At 38.9% G+C, this 25,498-nt stretch overlaps 1 protein-coding gene across 1 annotated transcript in view; it reads right to left on the bottom strand.

Moving 5' to 3' along the window:
- LOC114352548 (ataxin-2-like protein) overlaps positions 1-15,815 on the bottom strand; it is a 59,014-nt gene extending 43,199 nt beyond the window's left edge. The window contains exons 1-3 of the mRNA XM_028304172.1: positions 15,645-15,815; positions 15,202-15,212; positions 8,906-9,059 (exon numbers count right to left, since the gene is read on the bottom strand). Coding sequence (XP_028159973.1) covers positions 8,906-9,059; positions 15,202-15,212; positions 15,645-15,815 — 336 coding nt within the window. The remainder of the gene's footprint in view (positions 1-8,905; positions 9,060-15,201; positions 15,213-15,644) is intronic.
- Positions 15,816-25,498: the final 9,683 nt, after the last annotated feature.

Here is a 25,498-nt window from a genome sequence, read left to right as displayed (position 1 = left end):
TTGCTCATTTCTAGACTTGTTTTGCAATTTACAGGCATAAATATTGAAATGGCTCTTANAGGCAACATCCCCATTGTTTAAATGCATACGACGATCTCTATCAATAAAGCTGTGTAACCATCACTGGCTTATAAAGACGGTCGTCATAGTTAGTGATTAATATGGCTACAGTAGTGTATGGTGCTGATTGAAGTTACACATATTACTCCCACTGAGTCATATACCCAGTTTTGGGAGTCAGTGAAGTGGTATTTTGACCTGTCAAATTCCACAACTCCTATTGGTCAAAGTTGAATTTGCGATGCGATCTGCGGTCGACGTATCGAACGAGGAGTCGAGACACGGCGGCGCGGTGCATGGTGTTGACCGCCTTAAAATTGGAAAACTACCATCGTAGACGTGGTATTTATTTACGTAGTGATGGTCTGGGAAGTAACAGATGGCGTTAGTTTGCAGGTTGACAGTGTGTAAGCTCGCTACTACTGTGTTAATTTGATTTTATTAACGGACTATGGTAAGAAAAAAGGTTAGAACTTTTGTATTAGATGCAAGTCTGTAAATCTACCTTGCATCTAGGGGCAGGTAGAAAACCGATAAACAAAAATAGAATCTAAACTTAGAATAGCCGCAAACTTACAGACTTTTTGTCGGCCGGTAGTTGGGTCGGGCTGTTGTTCATCAGTATGGCTGATTATGGTATCGGCCGATTCTTCATACAAATTGGACAGGACCCGATTCTAGGTCCAACTACCGGTCGAATAAAAGCCTGTAGGCTGCGAGGGAGTCTTACACCTAACCACAAATGTAAATCAACAAATGAATGCAAAACAATAAAACGGCCCATTCCACAAAATTTATTTAAAAGTGGTAATAAATGTAAAGTATCCCGTTCAAGACCATTCATCCGTCGCGATGAGGCGACCCACAATATTTTAACTGGGCCAAATTTGCATCGCACGTGGTGCAAGTCTCGTGCACCGGGCGTGATGCGATAAGCGTGTGGACTCTGTTATCGATACGATAGTGTTGGGCGATAAGGAATGTCGATATCTCGCGATGTAGTCGAGCACTCTCAAGCTCTATACATTCTTATGAGAACTCTACCAGCTACACCGTGTCACAGTTTTGCCCCATTCTATTACAATTTTTATTACATTACATAACGATTGAATACGGGATATTGATAATTTTATATCGAGTAAATGTACAATGTTAACTAATAGAGAGCGCGCTGTGTTAATGAGTGACTCCCTTTTTTTAAATAAATTGCCGTGTTATCTAAATTATTATGGTACTGATAACGGTGATATAACAGTGATTTAGTATTAATCTGACTATTTTCCTTTTTTAGACTTTGGCACAACAAATAATGTAATTTCAAATTGGTAATGTGAGAGCTTCGGATAAATCTTTAAGCTCCAATGCAAAATTTAAAGTATATAAAAAAAAATGTTTTTGAACAACCGCATGTAAGTTTCCATAAAATACCAGATATATTCCTTGGGGTATCGTAGCCATAAAAAGGGATCCTTTATGTCTTAATCTTTTGAAACCTATAACAGTTATCGACTAATCAACATCACTACGCTAGTAAGACGCACTCGCATCGCTCGACTAAATAGAAAGACCGCCATGAATATTCCGATGGTGGCCTTTGGAAACCGGTGATTAGGTAAAAAATGCGGATGCACCGTGCGTCAGCTCATAATTACAATTCTAGATAATGTCCACGTTCATGGGTAATTTCAGGGTAGTCTGTGTTAGCTGGAAGGCTAGATTCATTCAAGTTTGTGCAGATATAGTTTACGTTTTTAAAATCATTCTCAAAAAGAAAGTACAGGATAATATGTTGCAAAATGAAAAATATTTATTTAGTTTTGACCAATATTTTGGCATAAGCGCCATATTGGTCAAAACTGAATAAACGTAAACGTAACAAAACATTATGGACGTCAAAATAAGTGCAATAAAAAAGTAACCCCTAACTATTTTATAGAAAACAAGCGCATTTTAATATGTAATTCAAAAGAACTTAGTACAATCAGGTACTCAAAACATGTCATGTCCATTTCGTTTTAGTTTTTGCTACAAACAAGTTAATCTTTGTTCATCAAGTTACAAAAAATGCATGTAACAAATCTTAAAACGTTTCTAGTGGTTTCATGGCATTACAATTTATGAACCACTGTAGTGTGAGAAACACCACTTGGCCGAGCCTCTTGAAACTAAATGCACTTCAAATTCCACCATCATCGGTTTGGGGTTGGTATCGATTTCCATAACACTACGTGGACTTTTGCGCTTGGTCGTAATATTGTTTTTATATTCCCAGACTATACTGACTGCTGTACCTCTAGTAGGAAAAACTTTCGAGTTCGTTTCGTTGCGTATTCAAAGTGTCATCGAAAAATTTTGTATGAAAAATTAAACAGCGCCCCCTATATTATAGCCGCCCTAGGGGGCGCTGTTTAATTTTTCATACAAAATTTTTCGATGACACTTTGAATACGCAACGAAACGAACTCGAAAGTTTTTCCTACTAGAGGTACTGATAATAGTAAATCAGCCGATCTCTTTCACGTGACAACTATTGGATTTGATGAGTATGAACGATAACGTCATCCGTGCACATGTTTTGGGTGAAGATGTCATCAACCCGCGAATACAACCTCTAAGGCTGAGTTGCACTAGCTAACTTTAACAGTAACTATAACGATAACCGGTGTTTTTTGTATGGAGTTTGATAGACTTTTGACATTTGTCAAAGATAAAGTAAGATGGTGCAACCCAGCCTAAGTCTAGACTGACTATGTAACATTCATGACAGATTCAATTTCGTTATAGCCTCGCTACGTCTTTTTTGTGCTACGTGAAGCGATTAATAAAATTGATTTAATAATTTGTTTGTTGTGTCTATATAAGCTTCTAAGCTTCGTGCTCGACATTTTCTTATACCATAATATTCCTGCGCTCATCACATTGATACAAACTTTCATTCTCTAAAAAACAACCAAAATACAGACACAAGTGACTGAGAGTGGAATACTAGAATAATAGATGAGGTTTTAGTACCTATTATTGGGAGAACGTATAAATTATGCTTAACGTGGTATTTTATGACCTTCCGAGGTCTGTACCAAAAAAACTCACCGAAGTATAGGGTTGAAAAAAAATAACAATCAAAATACAGAGAGACACAAGTGACTGGGTTTAGAATATCTCAGTTAAGGCCATACTCGTTTGAAAAACCATACCATTTAGAAGGGGCTTTAGTATTATTGGCAGAACGCATTAATTATGCTTGGCGTGGTATTTTATGAACAATAGTAAAACTGACCTACGATCACGAGTAAACAATTCGCATTGCGGTGAAAGTTTAATAAAGTACTGTATTAAACGCGATGATGACGAATGGTCCCGCCATTCTAGATGTACAATGACGTCTGACGTATGTTCCATCGAACTTTGGTGTAAGGTTACGTCACGTACGTTCTATCGAAGTTTAACTTCGAACTCCCGTGTTCTTCTGATTAATTTCTTTACGAGTCCAATGACAGATTAAATTTCCCCCGGGACAAACTTGGCCTTCACTGGTTGGGTTTTTATTGGCGGTCAAGCCGTAGATCCTGGCTACACAGGAGTTGCAGCGGTGGGAACGAGAGGTGGGAATAGTCCCGTAGTCAACTAAACAAACTTGACCTTCACTGGTCGGTTTTTATTGGCGGTCAAGCTGTAGATCCTGGCTACACAGGAGTTGCAGCGGTGGGAATAGTCTGACGTACGTTTCGTTGTTCTAATTGACTCATCATCTTCTACCTGAGCTGACAAGTTTTTCACTGATAAGATAAAGGGACGTGTAGACTTCACCTTTTCGGAGCATCCATACCAATCGGATGACAACTCCATGACTCATAAAATATGCATTTTACATTTTTGGCCTGCATCTCACTTGGAAGTTATGATCATTCCGAAGTTGCAAGTTCGTATAATGTTCTTAGTTTAACAGAATACTTAGCATAACTAACTAACAATGCAATGGAGACGGGATTCTGTCGCAATCAGACCTCATGGGATATACCTCACGGTATTTATTTAACGAGCTTCTATATTTGTCTAACTCATTGCGGCTTCCAGGACAGATATCCTGAGAACCATTCAACTTCCACTGGTTGAGTTTTTTAATTTGAGGTCTAGCCTTAAATTCTTGGTATACAGTAAATGGGAATAGCCCCAATAAATCTTATCTGTTTTGATGCCAGCTGGTTTTAGTTGAATTGCACGCATAATATAACTGGGCGTTATTATTACTGTAAGTGATATTATGCATGAAGATGCAAATACAGCACACCCTTGCGAATTAGGGCGCACGGACCGGTTTGGTGACCTTGGGTGTGATTACCGAACGGTTTTCATGAGGCCCGTATTACGAAACGGTGCTCAAAAGTTTATTCAATCTCAAGAACAGATTTAGGCTCTTATTGCTTGAGCTCTTGATTGGTTGAATCCTAGATTTAGACTAAGAGTGGCAACCACAGATCGTAGTGTAGGCAGGTTTCCCACTAGGTGGACTGACGATCTGGTGAAGATCGCGGGAAGTGTTATTGTGGAATCTTTGAGAGAAGCTTTTGTCCAGCAGTGGACGTCATTTGGCTGAAACTAACGAAAACTAGAACGAGACCACGCACAGGAAACTATGCTTGAGATTGGATTGAATTTTAAGGTCGTTTAGTAATACGGGCCCAAGTCCTTGTTTTGTACACGTGGACTCATGATGTGAGAGGTCACTGGATATCCTGGGAAGCTGCAGCGATGTTGGGTTTGAAATAATGCGGATTGAAAAGGAACTGCACCCTTTTTCTAAACAAATACTTGATGTTGATAGATTTAAGTATGTCCGCTCTGTTATACATAAATTGATAAGAAATAGTACATAAGCAGATGTATCATGTTGGAAAGATCAGCTTAGCCATGACCAAAAAAAAGTTTAGGACGGGCTCATGGTAAAGTGTTACTTGTGAAATGTCGTCGCTCATGGAAACCGGCAAAGGGGATTCATCATCATCATCATCTCAGCCACAGGACGTCCACTGCTGAACATAGGCCTTCCCCAATGATTTCCATAATGACCGATTAAGAAGATTGTAATTTGGTAATTTGGAACTTTGTTTAATCAGGGTTTTCGCAATTGAAAAATCCGCCAGATGGCAATACGTAGACGCGAGGTCCAAATGCTGCATGATTGGTGGATTTTGACATATATGTCAATGTCATGTCAAAAATAACCAATCATGCAGCATTTGGACCTCGCGTCTACGTATTGCCATCTGGCGGATTTTCAATCGCAAAAACCCTCATTCTAACGAATCCTAGCGATCCAACCCCTTTGGCCAGCGTGCGTGGGGAGTGTAAGCCCATACTTCCCTTTTACTTCTGGCAAATTACAGAGGATCGCCCACTTGCAGTGGAGACTATGACCTGATTGATGATGATTCTAATGATGACCTCCTTATCACTAGACAAGCTTAGCATTGTGTCAACTATCTTGTACTGTACTGCAATGGAGGGAAGTCGAACCTTAATTTCGAACTCCTCCTATGTTCTTCTGATTAATTTCGTTTCGGGTCCAATGACAGTTTAACTTTCCCCCGGGACCCCCTCGACCTTCATTGGTTGGGTTTTTGTGGCGGTCAAGCTGTAGATCCTGGCTACACAGGAGTTGCAGTGGTGGGAACGAGAGGTGGGAATAGTCCCGTATCTTGTACTGTAAAGTTTCACACATTACCCGTAACAACTACATCAAAAACCGCCTGTGCATTTACGATTGGTTCATTAATCACATTCACGATAACGTGCAGTAATGGCCGCTCACCGTGCTCCCGTTTGTTTCGCTCTCGTTATCGTATTTACTGTGTTGCCCAAGAACCAAAGGTCAAGACGGTCCGTGTTCCCAGAAATGTGACAGCATGGTCAATCTTCAAATTGGGACATTACTGACCCATAATTGCAAGACATATTGACTAAAGATACTAAATGACAGCCATGACAAACTAATTATAGGTCAAGCGCTTTTGTCAGACAGTGCCAGTACGGGTAGCACGAAAAACTTTCGAGTTCGAATCGTTTGCGTATTCGAATCGCCATCAAAAGATTTAGTAAGAAAACTACAACAGCACCCTTGTGAACGTATAATAAAGTGAACTTAGTATGAGAAAGGGTTGCACGAAACTTATTTTGAGAATCAAAATTGTCACGTTATCGTTTAATTCGACGGTTGATTATCGAATTAGGTCGAATACGCAAACGATTCGAAGACGAAAGTTGTTCATGCTAAAGGTACTGAGCACGGAAGTTTTAGTTACGTCGAACGTCAGCAAAACTTCAGATGCGCTTCAGATTTGTATGCTCTGTCTCGTCATAATGAGGGCTATCGTTTTTATACTTAACAGTTGGCACCCCTGGCGATTGACAGGACCTTACTCTACAGTGGCGCCATCTTGATGAGTGCAAATGCGATAGTCCTCCTACCACTTTAGCGCTCACCAGTTGGCGCCACTGTCTTCGCTGCTAGCAAGTGACAGGACCTTACTCTACAGTGCAGTGGCGCTAACTGGTGAGCGCTAAAACGATAGCCCTCATTATGCCAATGTTCCCCTCCCGTGTCGCTGCTATCCTCAGGCACTGACTGAATTAAACGCTAGAACTATAGTAAAATTACGGTTTAAGACATTTATTTCTCAAAACAGAAAATACATTCACTTACATTGAGAAACACTGGTTAGTAAATTATTCATCATGGAGCGGATATGTTGCAGCTCATAACAATTTTAGATTAATCACACAGGTACAGTTTAAAATTAACTGTAGTTGTATTTACAGTTGCAAAGAAAGGAATAATTAGTAAATCGAGTGGGTGAATAGTGACGTCACAGGCTACCGTATTTCTAGGGCGGAATTGCGTATACAGCTCGTAAAAAAGTATGTCAATTGATTGGTAGTATCTATTCAATTAGTTACATAGTTACAACAATCTACCGAGTGGGTCAACTCCCTATAATGTTGACCATATTTTTTGATCCTATCCCCTCTCTCAAAGCAAATTCTCCAGTCCAAGATATTTAGTACACAGGACCGCAAAGAAAAAGGATCGGTTAGAAAATCTTCAATATCTTCAAAAAGTAACTGACCTAGCTTTATGAATTGTAGACTAAATTTAATTCAGGCCTTTTTATTTTATGTAAAATAAGTTTAAAAAATGCGTAGTTTTTGAAGCAAGTTTTGTTTCATAAAGCAAGGTCAGGTACTTTTGAAGATAAAGAAGATTTTCTAACCGACACTTTTTCTTTGCAGTCCCGTGTTATTGTTTTTTACTAATTAAACCGAGTAATGTCATAGCAAATTAGCTTTAGTGACATTTAACACGTTCTCCGTCAACTACACAAAAGCGGGGATTTACCCAAACATAGAGTTACATTGATGACTAATCTTGTTATACTATAGCACTTGTACGGGCTCGTTGATATCAAAAGGCGTGAATCTTACACAATGTACGCGAGTTCTTGTAAATAAAACGTGTTTAAAGAGAATATTAGGTACAAAAAACATACAGTCAAATTGAGAACTTCCCTTTTTTGATGTCGGTTAAAACGGTAACATTAAAGGCAGATAGTCAAAAACCTTTTGAGTTGTCCGATGTCCGGTGATTTTTAGTAAATGAAAAATTGAAAAATAACATCGTACATCCATACTAATATTATAAATGCGAAAGTAACTCTGTCTGTCTTGCTTTCACGCTTAAACCACTGAACCGATTTTGATGAAATTTGGCATAGATATAGTTTGAGTCCCGGCAAAGGACATAGGATAGTTTTTATCCCGGTTTTTGAAACAGGACGCGCGCGATATAGTTTTTCTGTGACAGACAAAATTCCACGCGGGAGAAGCCGCGGGTGGACAGCTAGTATTAAAATAATTTCCAATAAATGTAAAAGTATAACAGGATAAATAAACTTTAACGAGTTTATAGTTTGTTAATGCTTTTTTGGGGAAATACATGTCAATGACCTCATGCAATTGTCATTTAATCATGATTGATTAGAATGGTTTAATAGTGATGAATTCACACCACTGCTTGTGCACAAAGTTGATAAAATTGTTTCAGAAATAAGTTAAATAATGAATCCGTCAGATTAGTGGTATTGGTAAAAAGAAGTGAATAATTGAATATGAATATGACCTGTATTTATAGTCGAATTGACCTGTATTTGTAGCCAAATTGACCTGTATTTATAGTCGAATTGACCTGTATTTGTAGCCGAATTGACCCGTATTTGTAGCCGAATTGACCTGTATTTGTAGCCGAATTGACCTGTATTTGAGATTGTTTCATCCAGAAAGACGCGCCCCATTATTCTTCCGCTAATGTTTGAGTGTTATCGGTACACGCTAAATTATCCAAGAGTGCACACGCACACTACAATAATGAGGCTCGTATTGCTCGGATCAAACTCCCCGCACCCCGCGCTTCCCTCAACCAAAAAGTGGTGGGGTGCGGCGTCTTCGTGGTTGAAACGATCTATACCGCCGAGTCGACCTGTAACCCCAATCCGTCCCCCGGACACGGCCTGAGCCGAAGTCCGAGCCTACCGTGGCGCCCTCAGGCCGCGTCCGTAGTCCCCTCGATCGGGCCCACTAGAGTGAGCCCACCGTAGGCTGGACTTTGGTCCAACACCGCGGTGGGCAACCCTCTAGTTGGGTTCGCCACTGATCGGGCGCCTTATGCGCTCGATACGGCCCGATCGCGAACGTCGTACTGTACTCGCCACTCTGCCCGGTGAAGCTGGAAAAGCTCTTAAAGCTACCAGCGCGTCCCTTCAAAAAAAAATTGTAACCATTAAACCTTACTCACCTCAAACTGAGCACTGAAAGTTTTGAACACGCCTTCCCAGAGGCTCCCCGACTGCGTCAGGACCTGCACGTTGTCGCCGACGTGCGAGGTGACTGCGTGCATGAAGTGCGCGTTGTTGTACACGCCCTCAGGCAGCACGCGGCCCCGAGGCGACCTGGAGACAATAATTGGCATTCTTAGAACTAGACCAGGGATGCATAGACTTAGGCCCTTCGCCCACGGCGATTGCAGTAGCGCGTTCGCATCGATACCACAGAATAATAATAAGTACTACGTACAGAAGTTTTACTTCGCGAAGGTATTTAAAAAAATGTATGCTCAATGTCATTACCAATATGGTGTAATTTAGCCTGTCTNTCCTAACTAAGCTTCGTGCACGACATTTTCTTATACCATAATATTCCTGCGCTCATCACATTGATACAAACTTTCATTCTCTAAAAAAACAACCAAAATACAGACACAAGTGACTGAGAGTGGAATACTAGAATAATAGATGAGGTTTTAGTACCTATTTTTGGGAGAACGTATAAATTATGCTTAACGTGGTATTTTATGACCTTCCGAGGTCTGTACCAAAAAAACTCACCGAAGTATAGGGCTGAAAAAAAAAACAACAAAATACAGATAGAAGAATATCTCAGTTTAGGCCATATTCGTTTGAAAAACTATACCATTTAGAAGGGGCTTTAGTATTATTGGCAGAACGCATAAATTATGCTTGGCGTGGTATTTTATGAACAATAGTAAAACTGACCTACGATCACGGGTAAACAATTCGCATTGCGGTGAAAGTTATAATAAAGTATTGTATTAAACGCGATGATGACGAATGGTCCCGCCATTCTAGATGTACAATGACGTCTGATGTATGTTCCATCGAACTTTATGGTGTAAGGTTGCGTCACGTACGTTCCATCGAAGTTTAACTTATAACTCTCGTGTTCTTTTGATTAATTTCTTTGCGGGTCCAATGACAGTTTAACTTTCCTCCTCGAGACAATCTTAATCTTCACTGGTCGGTTTTTATTGGCGGTCAAGCTGTAGATCCTGGCACCACAGGAGTTGTAGCGGTGGGAATTCGAAGAGGGGGAATAGCCCCTGACGTACGTTCCGTTGTTCTAATTGACTCATCATTTTCTACCTGAGCCGACAAGTTTTTCACTGATAAGATAAAGGGACGTGTAGACTTCACCTTTTCGGAGCATCCATACCAATCGGATGACAACTTTATGACTCATAAAATATGCATTTTACATTTTTGGGCTGCATCTCACTTGGAAGTTATGATCATTCCGATGTTGCAAGTTCGTATAATGTTCTTAGTTTGACCACAGAATAATAATGTTTGACAGCTAAATCCAGAAATATAACAGAAGACTTAGCATAACAAAGAATGCAATGGAGACGGGATTCCCTCGCAATCAGACCTCATGGTATTTAACGAGCTTCTATATTTGTCTAACTCATTGCGGGTTCTAGGACAGATATCCTCGAAACCATTCAACCTCCACTGGTTGGGTTTTTTAATTTGAGGTCTAGCCTTATATTCTTGGTATACTATACAGTAATGGGAATAGCCCCAATAAATCTTATCTGTTTTGATGCCAGCTGGTTTTAGTTGAATTGCACGCATAATATAACTGGGCGTTATTATTACTGTAAGTGATATTATGCATGAAGATGCAAATACAGCACACCCTTGCGAATTAGGGCGCACGGACCGGTTTGGTGACCTTGAGTGTGATTACCGAACGGTTTTCATGAGGCCCGTATTACGAAACGGTGCTCAAAACTATTCAATCTCAATATCAGATTTAGGTTCTTATTGGTTGAATCCTAGATTTAGACTATGAGTACGCAACCACGGATCGGAAGACGGATTGTGGTCAGATCTTCGATCTGGTGAAGATTGCAGGAAGTACCATCATGCGGGCAGCACAGGACCGGTCATTGTGGAAATCTTTGAGAGAAGTTTTTGTCGCAGCAGGGACGAAGCAACGCAAAACGGCAATAGCTCAGTAATTGGTTTACTTATAACAAACCACTGATTTTCAGCAATAGCCTGAGGACGACAAACGCGCGTGACACGTCAACGTGAAGATCGAGGTGTGGTGTGGTGTGCGTAACTAAATAAAATTGGCCAGCAGTGGATGTAATTTTGAAACGAAAGGACGATATTTACTAGAACGAGATTGAGATTTAATAGCGCAGGATGGACAAAAACTGCTTGAGATGAGATCGAATTCTGATGTCGTTCCGTAATACGGGCCTAAGTCCTTGTTTTGTACACGTGGACTGGTGATGTGAGGTCACTGGATATCCTGGGAAGCTGCAGCGATGTGGGAAATAATGCGGATTGAAAGAACTGCACACCCTTTTTCTAAACGAATACATCACAGATTTAAGTATTGCTCTGTTATACATAATAATATACAAAATAAATAAATAAATAAATCTTTGGACAATTTCACACATCGCCAGCTAGCCCCAAAGTAAGCAACTTAATGCTTGTGTTATGGGTGCTAGCTTAACGGATATACTACTTATATACTTTTTTTTAAATACATACATATTATACATAGTAACACCCAGACCCCTCACAGAAATTAAAATTCATCATTTCAATTTCTGCCCGGCCGGGAATCGAACCCGGGACCTCTTGGCATAGTAGCACGTTCTGAACCACTACCTACACCAAACGGCCGACAAATAGGACATAAGCAGATGTAACATGTTGGAAAGATCAGTTTAGCATGACAAGAAAAAAGTTTAGGACGGGCTCATGGTAAAGTGTTACTTGTGAAATGTCGCAAAGGGGATTCATCATCATCATCATCTCAGCCACAGGACGTCCACTGCTGAACATAGGTCTTCCTCAATGATTTTCATAATGACCGATTAAGAGGATTGTAATTTGGAACTTTGTTTAATCAGGGTTTTCGCGATTGAAAAATCCGCCAGATGGCAATAATGCAGCATTTGGACCTCGCGTCTACGTATTGCCATCTGGCGGATTTTCAATCGCAAAAACCCTCATTCTAACGAATCCTAGCGATCCAACCCCTTTGGCCAGCGTGCGTGGGGGAGTGTAGACCAAATCCTCCCATTTGCCTCTGGTAAAATAGAGAGGATCGCCCACCTGCAGTGGAGACTAAATGACCTGATGATGATTGTAATGATGACCTCCTTATCCTAAGCTTAGCATTGTGCCAACTATCTTATACTGTAAAGTTTCACACTTTAAGAAAGAAAGAAAAAAAGATACATTTATTACAATGGACATCACACAAATACAGGCAATTACATAGACATGACAGTGGCACATAATAATGGACGAAAAAAAAAAAAAAACAAGAGTAAACTGAGCAGTGCCACCCATTCACCATCAAGATGCCCACTGCAACGGGACCCCACTCAGCATATGCCGTGGCCCACGGTGACGAAGGCCACGACGCTGGTTTTCAGTGTGCCCCATTACAGGTAACAACTACATCAAAAACCGCCTGTGGATTTACGATTGGTTCATTAATCACATTCACGATAACGTGCAGTAATGGCCGCTCACCGTGCTCCCGTTTGTTTCGCTCTCGTTATCGTATTTACTGTGTTGCCCAAGAACCAAAGGTCAAGACGGGGTCCGTGTTCCCAGAAATGTGACAGCATGGTGTTATCTTCAATTTGGGACATTACTGACCCATAATTGCAAGACATATTGACTAAAGATACTAAATGACAGCCATGACAAACTAATTATAGGTCAAGCGCTTTTGTCAGACAGCCTACCAGTACGGGTAGCACGAAAAACTTTCGAGTTCGAATCGTTTGCGTATTCGAATCGCCATCAAAAGATTTAGTAAGAAAACTACAACAGCACCCTTGTGAACGTATAATAAAGTGAACTTAGTATGAGAAAGGGTTGCACGAAACTTATTTTGATAATCAAAATTGTCACGTTATCGTTTAATTCGACGGTTGATTATCGAATTAGGTCGAATACGCAAACGATTCGAAGACGAAAGTTGTTCATGCTAAAGGTACTGAGCACGGAAGTTTTAGTTACGTCAAACGTCAGCAAAACTTCAGATGCGCTTCAGATTTGTATGCTATGTCGCGTCTTTCCAATCTATACATAGCCAGAACGCAAGGGTGTGAAACTAATCGAGTATAGTTTGGAATATNATTCGTGTATAGTTTGTAGGAACACATTTACAAAGGAGCACTCCAAAATATACACGAGCAGTTTCCTATGGGTGCGTTATGGCCATGTATAGAACGGAAAGACGCTGCTATGTCTCGTCATAATTATGCCAATGTTATGCTAAAATCCCGTGTCGCTGCTATTCTCAGGCACTGACTGAATTAAACGCTAGAACTATAGTAAAATTACGGTTTAAGACATTTATTTCTCAAAAGAGAAAATACATTCACTTACATTGAGAAACACTGGTTAGTAAATTTATTCATCATGGAGCGGATATGTTGCAGCTTATAACAATTTTAGATAAATCAATAATCACACAGGTACAGTTTAAAATTAACTGTAGAATTATATTTACAGTGCAAAGAAAGGAATAATTAGTAAATCGAGTGGGTGAATAGTGACGTCACAGGCTACCGTATTTCTAGGGCGGAATTGCGTATACAGCTCGTAAAAAAGTATGTCAATTGATTGGTAGTATCTATTCAATTAGTTACATAGTTACAACAATCTACCGAGTGGGTCAACTTCCTATAATGTTGACCATATTTTTGATCCTATCCCCTCTCTCAAGGCGAATTCTCCAATCCAAGGTATTTAGTACACAGGCCAGCAAAGAAAAAGGATCGGTTAGAAAATCTTCAATATCTTCAAAAGTAACTGAATTACTTTTATGAAATACAGACTAAATTAATACCTACAAGCTTTTTACTTAAAAAAAAAGTAAAATAAATTTAAATGCGCAGTTTTCCAGCATGTTTTGTTTCATAAAGGTAATTCAGTTACTTTTGAAGTTACAGAAGATTTTCTGATCGGCCCATTTTCTTTGCAGTCCCGTGTATTTATTGTTTATTACTAATTAAACCGAGTAATGTCATAGCAAATTAGCTTAAATGACATTTAACACGTTCTCCGACAACTACACAAAAGCGGGGATTTACCCAAACATAGAGTTACATTGATGACTAATCCTGTTATACTATAGCACTTGTACGGGCTCGTTGATATCAAAAGGCGTGAATCTTACACAATGTACGCGAGTTCTTGTAAATAAAACGTGTTTAAACAGAATATTAGGTACAAAAAACATACAGTCCAATGAGAGTTTGCGCGAATGAAAAATCCGCCAGATGGCAATACGTAGACGCGAGGTCCAAATGCTGCATGATTGGTTATTTTTGACATGACATTGACAGATATGTCAAAATCCACCAATCATACAGCAGTCAGACCCCACATCCACGTCCCGCTACCTAGCGAATCTTTCATTCGCGAAAACCCTCATTGAGAACCTCCTCTTTTTTTTATGTCGGTTAAAAATAGGTAACTCATAAAAGGCAGAATGACAAAAACCTTTTGAGTTGTCCGATGTCCGGTGATTTTTAGTAAATTAAAAGTAACATCGTACATCTATACTATACTATAATATTATAAATGCGAAAGTAACTCTGTCTGTCTTGCTTTCACGCCTAAACCACTGAACCGATTTTGATTAAATTTGGCATAGATATAGTTTGAGTCCTTGGAAAGGACATAGGATAGTTTTTATCCCGGTTTTTGAAACAGGACGCGCGCGATATAGTTTTTCCGTGACAGACAAAATTATACGCGGGGGAAAAGCTGGTATTAAAATAATTTCCAATAATGTAAAAGTATAACAGGATAAATAAACTTTAACGAGTTTATAGTTTGTTTATGCTTTTTTGGGGAAATACATGTCAATGATAATCATGATTGATTAGAATGGTTTAATAGTGATGACTTTACACCATTATGCACAAAATTGATAAAATTGTTTCAGAAATGAGTTTCAATAATGAATCCTTCAGATTAGTGGTATTGGTAAAAAGAAGTGAATAAATGAATATGACCTGTATTTATAGTCGAATTGACCTGTATTTGTAGCCGAATTGACCTACAGAACTGCACAGTTTTTGTAGCAACATGATGCCACATAAGTAGTTCTTTAAAAAATGATGCCACATGTAACTAAATTATTTTGTGACGTGGCGACTAGCTGGACTAGGAACCGTATCCTTTAAAACCCTCTCTCGATAAGCTTAAATCGTGTCGCGCATCTCGGCCCTTCTGTTACATCGAGTCGACCTGTAATCGCCGAGTCAACCTATAGATTGTTACATCCACGAAGACGCGCCCCACCATTCTTCCGCTAATGTTTGGCTACAATGCCGCTCGGATTGCTCGGATCAAACTCCCCGCACCCCGCGCTTCCCTCGACCAAAAAGTGGTGGGGTGCGTCTTCGTGGATGAAACGATCTATACCGCCGAGTCAAACTGTAACCATTCTCCCCAATCCGTCCCCCGGACACGGCCTGAGCCGAGGTCCGAGCCTACCGTGGCGCCCTCAGGCCGCGTCCGTAGTCCCCTCGATCGAACCCACACCCACTAGAGTGAGCCCGCCGTAGGCTGGACTTTGGTCCAACACCGCGGTGGGCAACCCTCTAGTTGGGTTCGCTCTTCAAGCTACCAGCGGGCGTCCCTTCAAAACAAAAACTGTAACCATTAAACCTCACTCACCTCAAACTGAGCACTGAAAGTTTTGAACACGCCTTCCCAGAGGCTTCCCGACTGCGTCAGGACCTGCACGTTGTCGCCGACGTGCGAGGTGACTGCGTGCATGAAGTGCGCGTTGTTGTACACGCCCTCAGGCAGCACGCGGCCCCGAGGCGACCTGGAGACAACAATCATCATCCATAAGCTGGTTTTAATGTCACGCGGACCGTCCGGTGCAGACCCGCTCTGTAAATCTGTAAAACTTCTAGGGAGCGTTTTAGAGTAATGCGGTCCGGAGGAACCGCTCCGCTCCCTAGCAGTTCATACAGATCGACTGTGCGGAGCGATCCGCACTGACAGTCCGCGTGATACTAAACTAAAACCAGCCTTAGAACTTGACCTAGACCAGGGAGGCATAGAATAAAGGACGTCGCATATTTATCAACCCGGAAAGGGCACATTTATGAACCGTAAGTACAAAGTTTTGACATACTTTAGAAATAATATAATTATAATGCGAACAGCTAGGGACTGGGATTCGTTGCCTGCTGCTGTCTTTCCCGAAAACTATAATCCGGGCCTCTTCAAGGCGAGAGTGAATAAGCACTTACAGGGCAGATATTATGTACCATCCTAGACTGCATCCCACTTAACATCAGGTGCGATTGTGGTCAAATACCTGCCTTGTTATGAATTAAAAAAAAAAAAAGTTAATGTACTTTTTAAATTTTGGTTAAGATAACTGACAAAAATAAGTATGTTTGCTGAAGAGTGACTAGCGTGGTATTGAATGCAAAAGTTTGCGAGTGGCCCTAAATGATTCTATTAGAAAATACAATCCAAAGCCCAAAGGCAGTACCTACTTCAAAACAAAAATGTTTATTTGTTGAGCTCTAAAAGTCATATTCTGCACTGAATTTAAGTGGTTAATAGAAAAATTGGGCTAGTGTGTGAGTAATGCTACAATATGCCTGCTTTTAATAATAACTTCCATCCATTTTCATCGAGTGTAATAACAACCTTAGGTTATCTAAAAATAAAAATCTAACCAAGCGTTAATTATCTTATCATCATTATAAGGTATGTCATTTGTTGATGACTATCAATTCCTCAGTGTGGTCTATGAGAGGCAGTGGCAGTGATAAAGGTGTCCGTCAAATCAATCATCAGATCAATGTTATTATGGAGGCACTTGGGAGGTCATGTATTATGGACGTCTTTTGGTTGACACAAGTATGATATCGAATAACATGCCCAGCCAAACTAATGTGAAGAAATCTGTATGGTAGAAGGCGGAAATTGGCGACTAGAATCTGGTTAAAAGGGACCACAAAAGGTTTAAAGTTTCTTGGATTTGTTTGGAATACCAACCTGGAACAGTTCAAAAAGTTGTGCTGGTCGTATTACTTGACATATGAACTCTATAAAAGTTAATATAGTCTATCCAATATAGCTTGATTAGAATGACAGCTGCCATCAAAAGCAACGACATAACTTTGTAGTAGCGATCAATGAGAGCTAAATATTGGCGGACAAGAAATAATTCACGTCTGACCTACAAACAATATTTTCGACGACAGTGCTTCCAATAAAAATGTTAATTTCGTGTAAATGCAGCGTTAAATTNAATGGCGGAGGAAATACATGATTTAGCATGAATTATCATGAATAATATTAACTTCTTATTTACCTCTCAGTGTCTTGAGGCAACTTAAAAAAGTACATTCTGTGTTTTTATTATTATTTAGGCAGTTAAATACTGCACAGTATTTAGTACATTTTCTTCCATCATACACAAGAATACGCGTGCGTGAGTCAATGTTCGCTCGTATGTGAGGCCTTGTCGAATAGTATCCTGTAGGTGGGCCATCGTGCGTGTTTTGTTTTCGATGTAAACTCGCGGAGATGAACAGGCCTGTCGATACAGTCGTAATCGCAATGCAGTCGCTATCTGTGTGCCCTTGCCTACAAAAACGCGCTTCTGTCACGATGCAAACGCGATTTAGTAACCCTCCCTCCGTTCTCTCCCCGATGTCTTCAGACATGGTCGTGCGTTTGCATCGATATTCGATACAGTCGCGCTGCTGTAGGTAGTGCGTTGGCATCGCTTCTGTAGTGCATTGCAAATGCGACTAACGCGCGAGGGCCCTAAAGGACGTGGCACATTTATCAACCTGAAAAGGGGTCGTAACCAGTCCTGGATCTGTCAATAGGCCGTATAGGCCACGGCCTAGGGGCGGCAGAGTCCTAGGGGCGGCAGATTTCAGATGACGCTTACTCGATTTCAGAAGATAAAAGTTAAATAAAGATCCAACCCCACCCTAGCCTACGGGCGGCAAAACTGTCAATCCGCCACTGGTCGTAACCGTACCAACTCGAGGCGATCAGTATTCTATGTATGAAACTCCATACTGCAACGCACACTTGTCCTCTCTCACTCACTGCCTCGGGATTGACAGCGCGCGAAAGGCGATGACAGCTCGCAAAGGCGATGTAGATGACCCACGCTGAACTGTCCCACCAAACTCAATGACAGGGGGGCGCTACCATCGTTTAACTAGGTATATGGTTTCCAACATGGCAAAAATCGGAACCAGCGATCCGGTATTGACGGTGGCGCCCCGCTGTCAATGTCATGCATAGGACAGTTCAGTATTTTGGAACTATACGGTGTTTGATCCCTTTTCGAGTTGATAAATCTGCTATGAGCTTTACTGGGAGCACGGGCCACTCGGGCAGATTCTGAGCTAGAAGCGGGCCGCAGATAAAACAAGTGAATAAAGGTTCCGGTTGTATTTCCTTATTTTTATTAGGTCGCTGGCGGGGTGCATACAAATGTATACGGGGACGCGGTTTGTGCATCCTTGACCTAGAGAAAGTTAAGAAGGTGCTATTCTAAACCGAGCTGCAAACTGCAACGTCTGCAATTGCCGACAGCTTGTATAGCAGCTGCTGCATTACTGGTTTGTATGTGTATTTTATGAAATGGCTGGCAACAGCACTTGGAGCACTAGCAACACTTGATGCAGCCACTGCACATGCAGCAGGCATGCAGTTGGTAGCTCGGTTCGGAAACCTTTACATTCCTGACAGTTACATACAACAAACGTCGAAGTGAAGGAATTTTTGTGGTTGGCGGAGAAGGGGGCTTAAATAACACTGCACAACAGCATTTCTGATGATTGGGTTATGTTACATGATATTAGTCCAATTTTTAATGACGATTTCAAATCTGTAATTAAAATGTCTGTATCAGCTCTGGTTAAAAAAATATGACACTTGGGTCTTTTTGTAAAAAAACACTCTTTTTTTAGAGATGATCCTATTTTATGAAGTTGTTAAGTTGAAAAAACTTTCTTTTATTTGACTTCCTTGCTGATGCTGAAGGCAGACAGCTCTTCTGAATGATTCAACAGCAGTCAGCCATCATGTGTGCATTCCAGTGGCCCTGATAGCGTCCCTCTATCGTACGAAGGCCCTGGTGGATTTGCTCGCCATGTTCTTCACTTAGATCCTTAAGAGTTGTGATAAAATTGTTCAGGTGATTGCGAAGAGAGTGTAATTCGATGTTTATATTACATCCAACCAAAAAAACATGTTTGTAAGTGATTTATACGTTGTTCGATGTGTAAGAATAGTAAGATTTTTTCGGATTTTCCAAAAAAAAATTAAAATACCAAAATAACTCATTCCATGTCTTTTCGGAAGACTTGAAGATCCTAAATCTCTAAAACGATCGTTTAAACCATCTTGGCTACATGGTTTTGAAAATTTCGGGTCACATTCAAAGTCTCTACCACACTGACAGTTTTCGCCTCAAAATCCTCATGTGAAGTATCAACATGAGGTTCAGGTGACTTCTTAGGGTTGAAAAGACGTCTACATGCCAAACGTATGCAAGGAATTACCATTTAGTTCAATATTTTTTGGTTAATACCATTTTTGTTCAAAAATAAAAATAACAGTCGTCGCGATGGTTCAAGGGTTCCTTTCAGATCATAGCGGTTTCGTACCTAAATCTACACATATTCTTATTTGTTTATAAACGTAAAAACTCAACGCATCTTTTCCACGCCTTTTGCGGAATTCAAGGCTTATCTTTCATTTCCACTGGGTCCCCAAACTAATTTTTGTAAGCCAATTTTACGAACTTTGTCACATTTAAACGGATTATTCAAACATATCCTCTCCGCAAATGAAACAAAATTGATTTAGATCAATCACACAAACACTTCTTAATGCTACCATATTAAATTATACAAAGAAAACATAGTATTTTTTGAACTGTCGGCGAATTAAGACTGAAATTTAGCAATTTTTGAGTGAAAGCTATAACACGTAAACAAGAGCTGCTACGAAAAAATGGACGGCAGATTCAGAATCAGCGACGTCAAATTAGTAAACATCATGTAATGAAAGTCAATCATCAGCCAAAAGTTGCAATTTTGTTGTGCAGTGTAATGTATTTTTTTAAGGATTATTAGCAATTTGTTTTTGCACAAATTACTAATACTCCCGATACAAGCCCCTCGAGGTAATTGCTTGTGTTACGAGTGGGCTCACCACCATAGTCGAGCGACGGTGGGATTTGAACCCGCGTTCCTCAGATCTCGAGTCGGCCAATCCGACCCCTTCAACGTTCGGCTATTGTGGCTTCATAATAGTGGTGTTTTTGTCAGGTTTTGTGATCCCTAATAGCTATTGGGTGAATAATATGATCGAAGGCTTAACACCACGCGGCATTTCGAGTAAGTACAAAGTTTTGACATATTTTAGAACTATGTAATATACCTACTTTTAAAATTTTAGTTTTTAGACGACTGAAAAAAATATGTTTGCTGAAGAGTGACTAGCGTGGTATTGAATGCAAAAGTTTGCGAGTGGCCCTAAATGATTCTATTAGAAAATACAATCCAAAGCCCAAAGGCAGTACCTACTTCAAAACAAAAATGTTTATTTGTTGAACTCTAAAAGTCATATTCTGCACTGAATTTAAGTGGTTAATAGAAAAATTGGGCTAGTGTGTGAGTAATGTAATATGCCTGCTATTAATAATAACTTCCATCCATTTTCATCGAGTGTAAAGTAACAACAACCTTAGGTTATCTAAAAATAAAAATCTAACCAAGCGTTAATTATCTTATCATCATTATAAGGTATGTCATTTGTTGATGACTATCAATTCCTCAGTGTGGTCTATGAGAGGCAGTGGCAGTGATAAAGGTGTCCGTCAAATCAATCATCAGATCAATGTTATTATGGAGGCCCTTAGGAGGTCATTGTCTAGTGGACATCTTTTCTTTGAAACAAGTATGATATCGAATAACATGCCCAGTCAAACTAAAGTGAAGAAATCTGTTTGGTAGAAGGCAGAAATTGGCGACTATAATCTGGTTAAAAGGGACACAAAGGTTTAAAGTTACTTGGATTTGTTTGGAATACCACCCTGGAACAGTTAAAAAAGTTGTGTTGGTGGTACTACTTGACCTATGAGCTTTATGAAAGCTAATAATAAGGTTTCTTTTGTGTATAAAACCTTAATTTTAAAACCACCATTTGGTGCTAAATGCAATGTATCTGGTACATCAATTAATTAGTTAATTTTACAAAGTATAAGGTCACTAAACATATAAATTTTTTAATCATAAATATCTAGTGCTGTCTTCCGTGGTTGATTTGACTGATGTTATGGTTTATTGCACTTTTAATTAAAGTTAAGCATCGTAAATATTCGCTTACATATTTCATTTTAAATTCATTCATTGCAACTAATAGACCAACTAAAGATCAACTTTGTAATGCATTACTAGCATGTTGACATCATCAAATTTTTAGCTTAATTGATGGTAGGTACTTAAACAGATTGTGAAACGAAAATTAAACAATTATATTAATTACATCCTGACACTGTGTACATTGAAAGAATGTTACTCATTAGAAATAATTGCTGGGTGTTATTTGGTATTTCCAGTTATCAATTTTTAATTGTTTAGTGTCAATTTTAACTATTTAATACAATTCTACAATAATCGTATCCAGGTATCGTAGCGATATTCAACCAGGATGCAACATTGTCAATTTTATGGTAATATTATGTTCGAAAATCACAACGGACCCATGAATTGCGGGCAAATGTTTGAACGATGGATGTAAATTTAAAGTAATTTATTCAATTCATGCTTTTCCAAGCTCCCATGAAATTCAAATGAAGCATCCACTGAACCTTGAACTAAAAATAGATACAAATAAGACCTCTTTTCGGATATAGCACTGATTTTGATAACTCGTAAATAGATATAAATTACAGTACGGAATGATGAGTCTATAAGAAGTTAAGGCTTTGTAATCTTAAGAAATGGTAAAAATCTGTTGCAACTCGGAGATTTCAATGTTATTTCACTTAGCACAGGCAGTTTATGCATGTAAATGGTGATAGACGATTCAATGTCAATGTTAGTAGACGCAGACTATAGGGGGTATTTTACGATAAAGCAGTTATTTTATTTTATTAAAGATACTAAGAAGACATTGATAACTATGATGTATGCTATCTATACCATAATTTTTTGATTAATAACTATATCAATTATAGCTAGCAAAACTTGCATTTTCATTAAATTTTTATAATTCGTCGTCGTTTTATTTTAGATATTGATGGAGTCATATTTTATTCTTCGTACTGTTTCAATTGTTTGTCTACAAGATGTATTGAATCTAACAAAACTTTTGACTGCAGAATGTTTACATGACCTTTTATTTAGTTATGACATCTTTATTATAACTTCTGCTAGATTAGCAAATAAATGATTTATCTAAAACTTTTACTAACCTACATTGTTAAAACGTGTTACTACACTATTGTTAAAACTAGCATACAACCATTGGGTTAAAATATTGATAACAGAATAGGAAGTAGGTACATGCTGACAACAGCTATTTGGAATACAATAGATAACATTGTAGCAACCAACCAACGGGATACCATCTCTCAACACAAAGACATTTAAACTTACAATCACTATCAAATGAACTAAAACAAAAGACTCNCATGTTGACATCATCAAATTTTTAGCTTAATTAATGGTAGGTACTTAAACAGATTGTGAAACGAAAATTAAACAATTATATTAATTACATCCTGACACTGTGTACATTGAAAGAATCTTACTCATTAGAAATAATTGCTGGGTGCTATTTGGTATTTCCAGTTTTCAATTTTTAATTGTTTAGTGTCAATTTTAACTACTTAATACAATTCTACAATAATCGTATCAAGGTATTGTAGCAATATTCAACCAGGATGCAACATTGTCAATTTTATGGTAATATTATGTTCGAAAATCACAATGGACCCATGAATTGCGGGCAAATGTTTGAACGATGGATGTAAATTTAAAGTAATTTATTCAATTCATGCTTTTCCAAGCTCCCATGAAATTCAAATGAAGCATCCACTGAACCTTGAACTAAAAATAGATACAAATAAGACCTCTTTTCGGATATAGCACTGATTTTGATAACTCGTATAAATAGAAATATATTATAGTACGGAATGATGAGTCTATAAGAAGTTAAAGCTTTGTAATCTGTTGCAACTCGTAGATTTCAATGTTATTTCACTTAGCACAAGCAGTTTATGCATGTAAATGGTGATAGACGATTCAATGTCAATGTTAATAGACGCAGACTAAAGGGGGTATTTTGAGATATAGCAGTTATTCTGTTTTGTTAAAGATACTAGGAAGAAGACAATGATAACTGTGATAATGCTATTAAGCGATTATAGAGCAAAATTTACAGTTTCATTAAATTTTTAGGTGTCGTCAAAAACAACTACCGACAAATACTACCATATTCACAGACAATGAGTTATTGATGGAGCACTTTCATATTTTATTCTCCATATTGAAATTTGTGTCTAGATTGTATTGAATCTAACAAAACTTTTGACTGCAGACTGTTTACATGACCTTTTAGTTATAAATCTGCTAGATTAGCAAATAAATGATTGAATGAATTGATTTGAAACTTTTACTAACCTACATTGTTAAAATGTGTTACTACACTATTGTTAAAACTGGCATACAACCATCGGGTTAAAATATTGATAACAGAATAGGAAGTAGGTACATGCTGACAACAGCTATTTGGAATACAACAGATAACATTGTAGCAACCAACCAACGGGATACCATCTCACAACACAAAGACATTTAAACTTACAATCACTATCAAATGAACTAAAACAAAAGACTTGTAATTAGGACCCCTGGATTTTTGCCAAAACTTGATCTTTCCTAGAAGGAATGGAGTAAAAGCACTGTTGACAAATGGATCTCACTTCCTACTCTCTCCGTTAATGTCTCAACCAATAATGAACAGGTTAACGTCTCACTAATGCACCTGAGAGTGGAAACAAGAAAGTAAAAGTGAAATGTATATCAAAAATAACTTACAACACTCGAAATAGACGCGAGTGGGGCTACAAATCCGGCAGGAAGGGTGAATAAGTACCGTGGTTAATAATTTAGGCACTGGGATCAGCTGATCGCACGCGTCTATATTAATCGGAGTACTCGAGCAAAGTAGGGCAAGCATCTAGACTAGCAGTAGCGCGCTGCACCGCACGCAGCATGACAGCGTTACACCCAACGCACGATCGCGAACTCATCAACTCTTGTTTACGCCGACACGGCCCTCCCCACGCTAGACACCACAAAAACTGTCAACGTGACAACACCATCGAAAAATCACACGAGTTACAACAAAGACATGTCATCCTAGATCACAAAGTTAGCGATGAAACTACGTTTACCTCGGCGGTCCTTGGCGATTTTTACGTTTGTTGTTCATGTCTCCTTCGCCCGACTGCCCCGGCGGGTAGGCACCTTCTCGTCTGCGCGTAGGGACCGGAATTTTGGCTAATTGTCACTTTCTTTCTTTTACAACACAGTCCTTTCAACTTTCGCGGATGCACAAAACTGCAGTTGAAATTAGGAGTTAACACTCGAAATGCGACAACAGGGATGCATCGATTTCACTAAAGTTGTTTGACATTTGCCAACAAATATAAACTAAAATATATTTGAGTACAAAATCGCAGTTCGATTTATTCTCGGGAACTAATCCCGAAAAATAAACGGGTTGGCAGATTTCTCGTGCCTGCAATCAGCGCAGGAATACAACATGGCGCTATGACGTATTCGTCAAACGAATTGCAAAAATGTCAAAACACACTTATTTGTATATCAATCACTACAAACAAATAGTTAAATATACTAAAGAATTTTTAAAACACTTTTTGAATAAATATTGTAGCACAATAAATAGAAATATTGAATAAGGTCAACGTTTGACCAACTTCCCACCGAATAACTTTCAATATGGCGGAAAAGGTATTTGACTTTTGGTGCTGCCACAAAAGAAAATTGTTTTGACACATTGTTTTTTTTACATAGCAAAAAGAGAAAGTAAAAAAATCTTTATTTTTTATTTTGTATAGTAAAAATAATAATTTATTTGTCAATGTTATTATAATGGTAATATTTTGTTGATTTATTTAAAGTATAAACGATTGTAATTTTAATAATTTTAAGTGAACAACATTTGGTTAAAAATTTACAAATAGTATTTATTGTAAATAAAACTATATTGCTTAATTTATTAAATAAAATATTAGTATTAATTTATTTTATTCAATAAAGCATTTCTATTAAGTTACCAATATTGCTATACTCAAAGACTTCCGTCGCACAATGTTGCAATATGAAAGTAAAAAGTAGGCGTAAAAGCGCGCGCGCGAATTTTCATTCCATCGATAGGATAGCCGCGTCGCAAGTTTATTATTGATCGCTCCGAGTGAGTAGGTCACATCGAAA

Source organism: Ostrinia furnacalis, unplaced genomic scaffold, assembly GCF_004193835.3.
Source record: "Ostrinia furnacalis isolate ACB-3 unplaced genomic scaffold, ASM419383v2 OfSCF1403, whole genome shotgun sequence".
Classification (NCBI taxonomy): Eukaryota; Metazoa; Arthropoda; class Insecta; order Lepidoptera; family Crambidae; genus Ostrinia; species Ostrinia furnacalis.
Note: the sequence above shows the minus strand (reverse complement) of the source record. Positions and strands in the feature narration are given on the sequence as shown.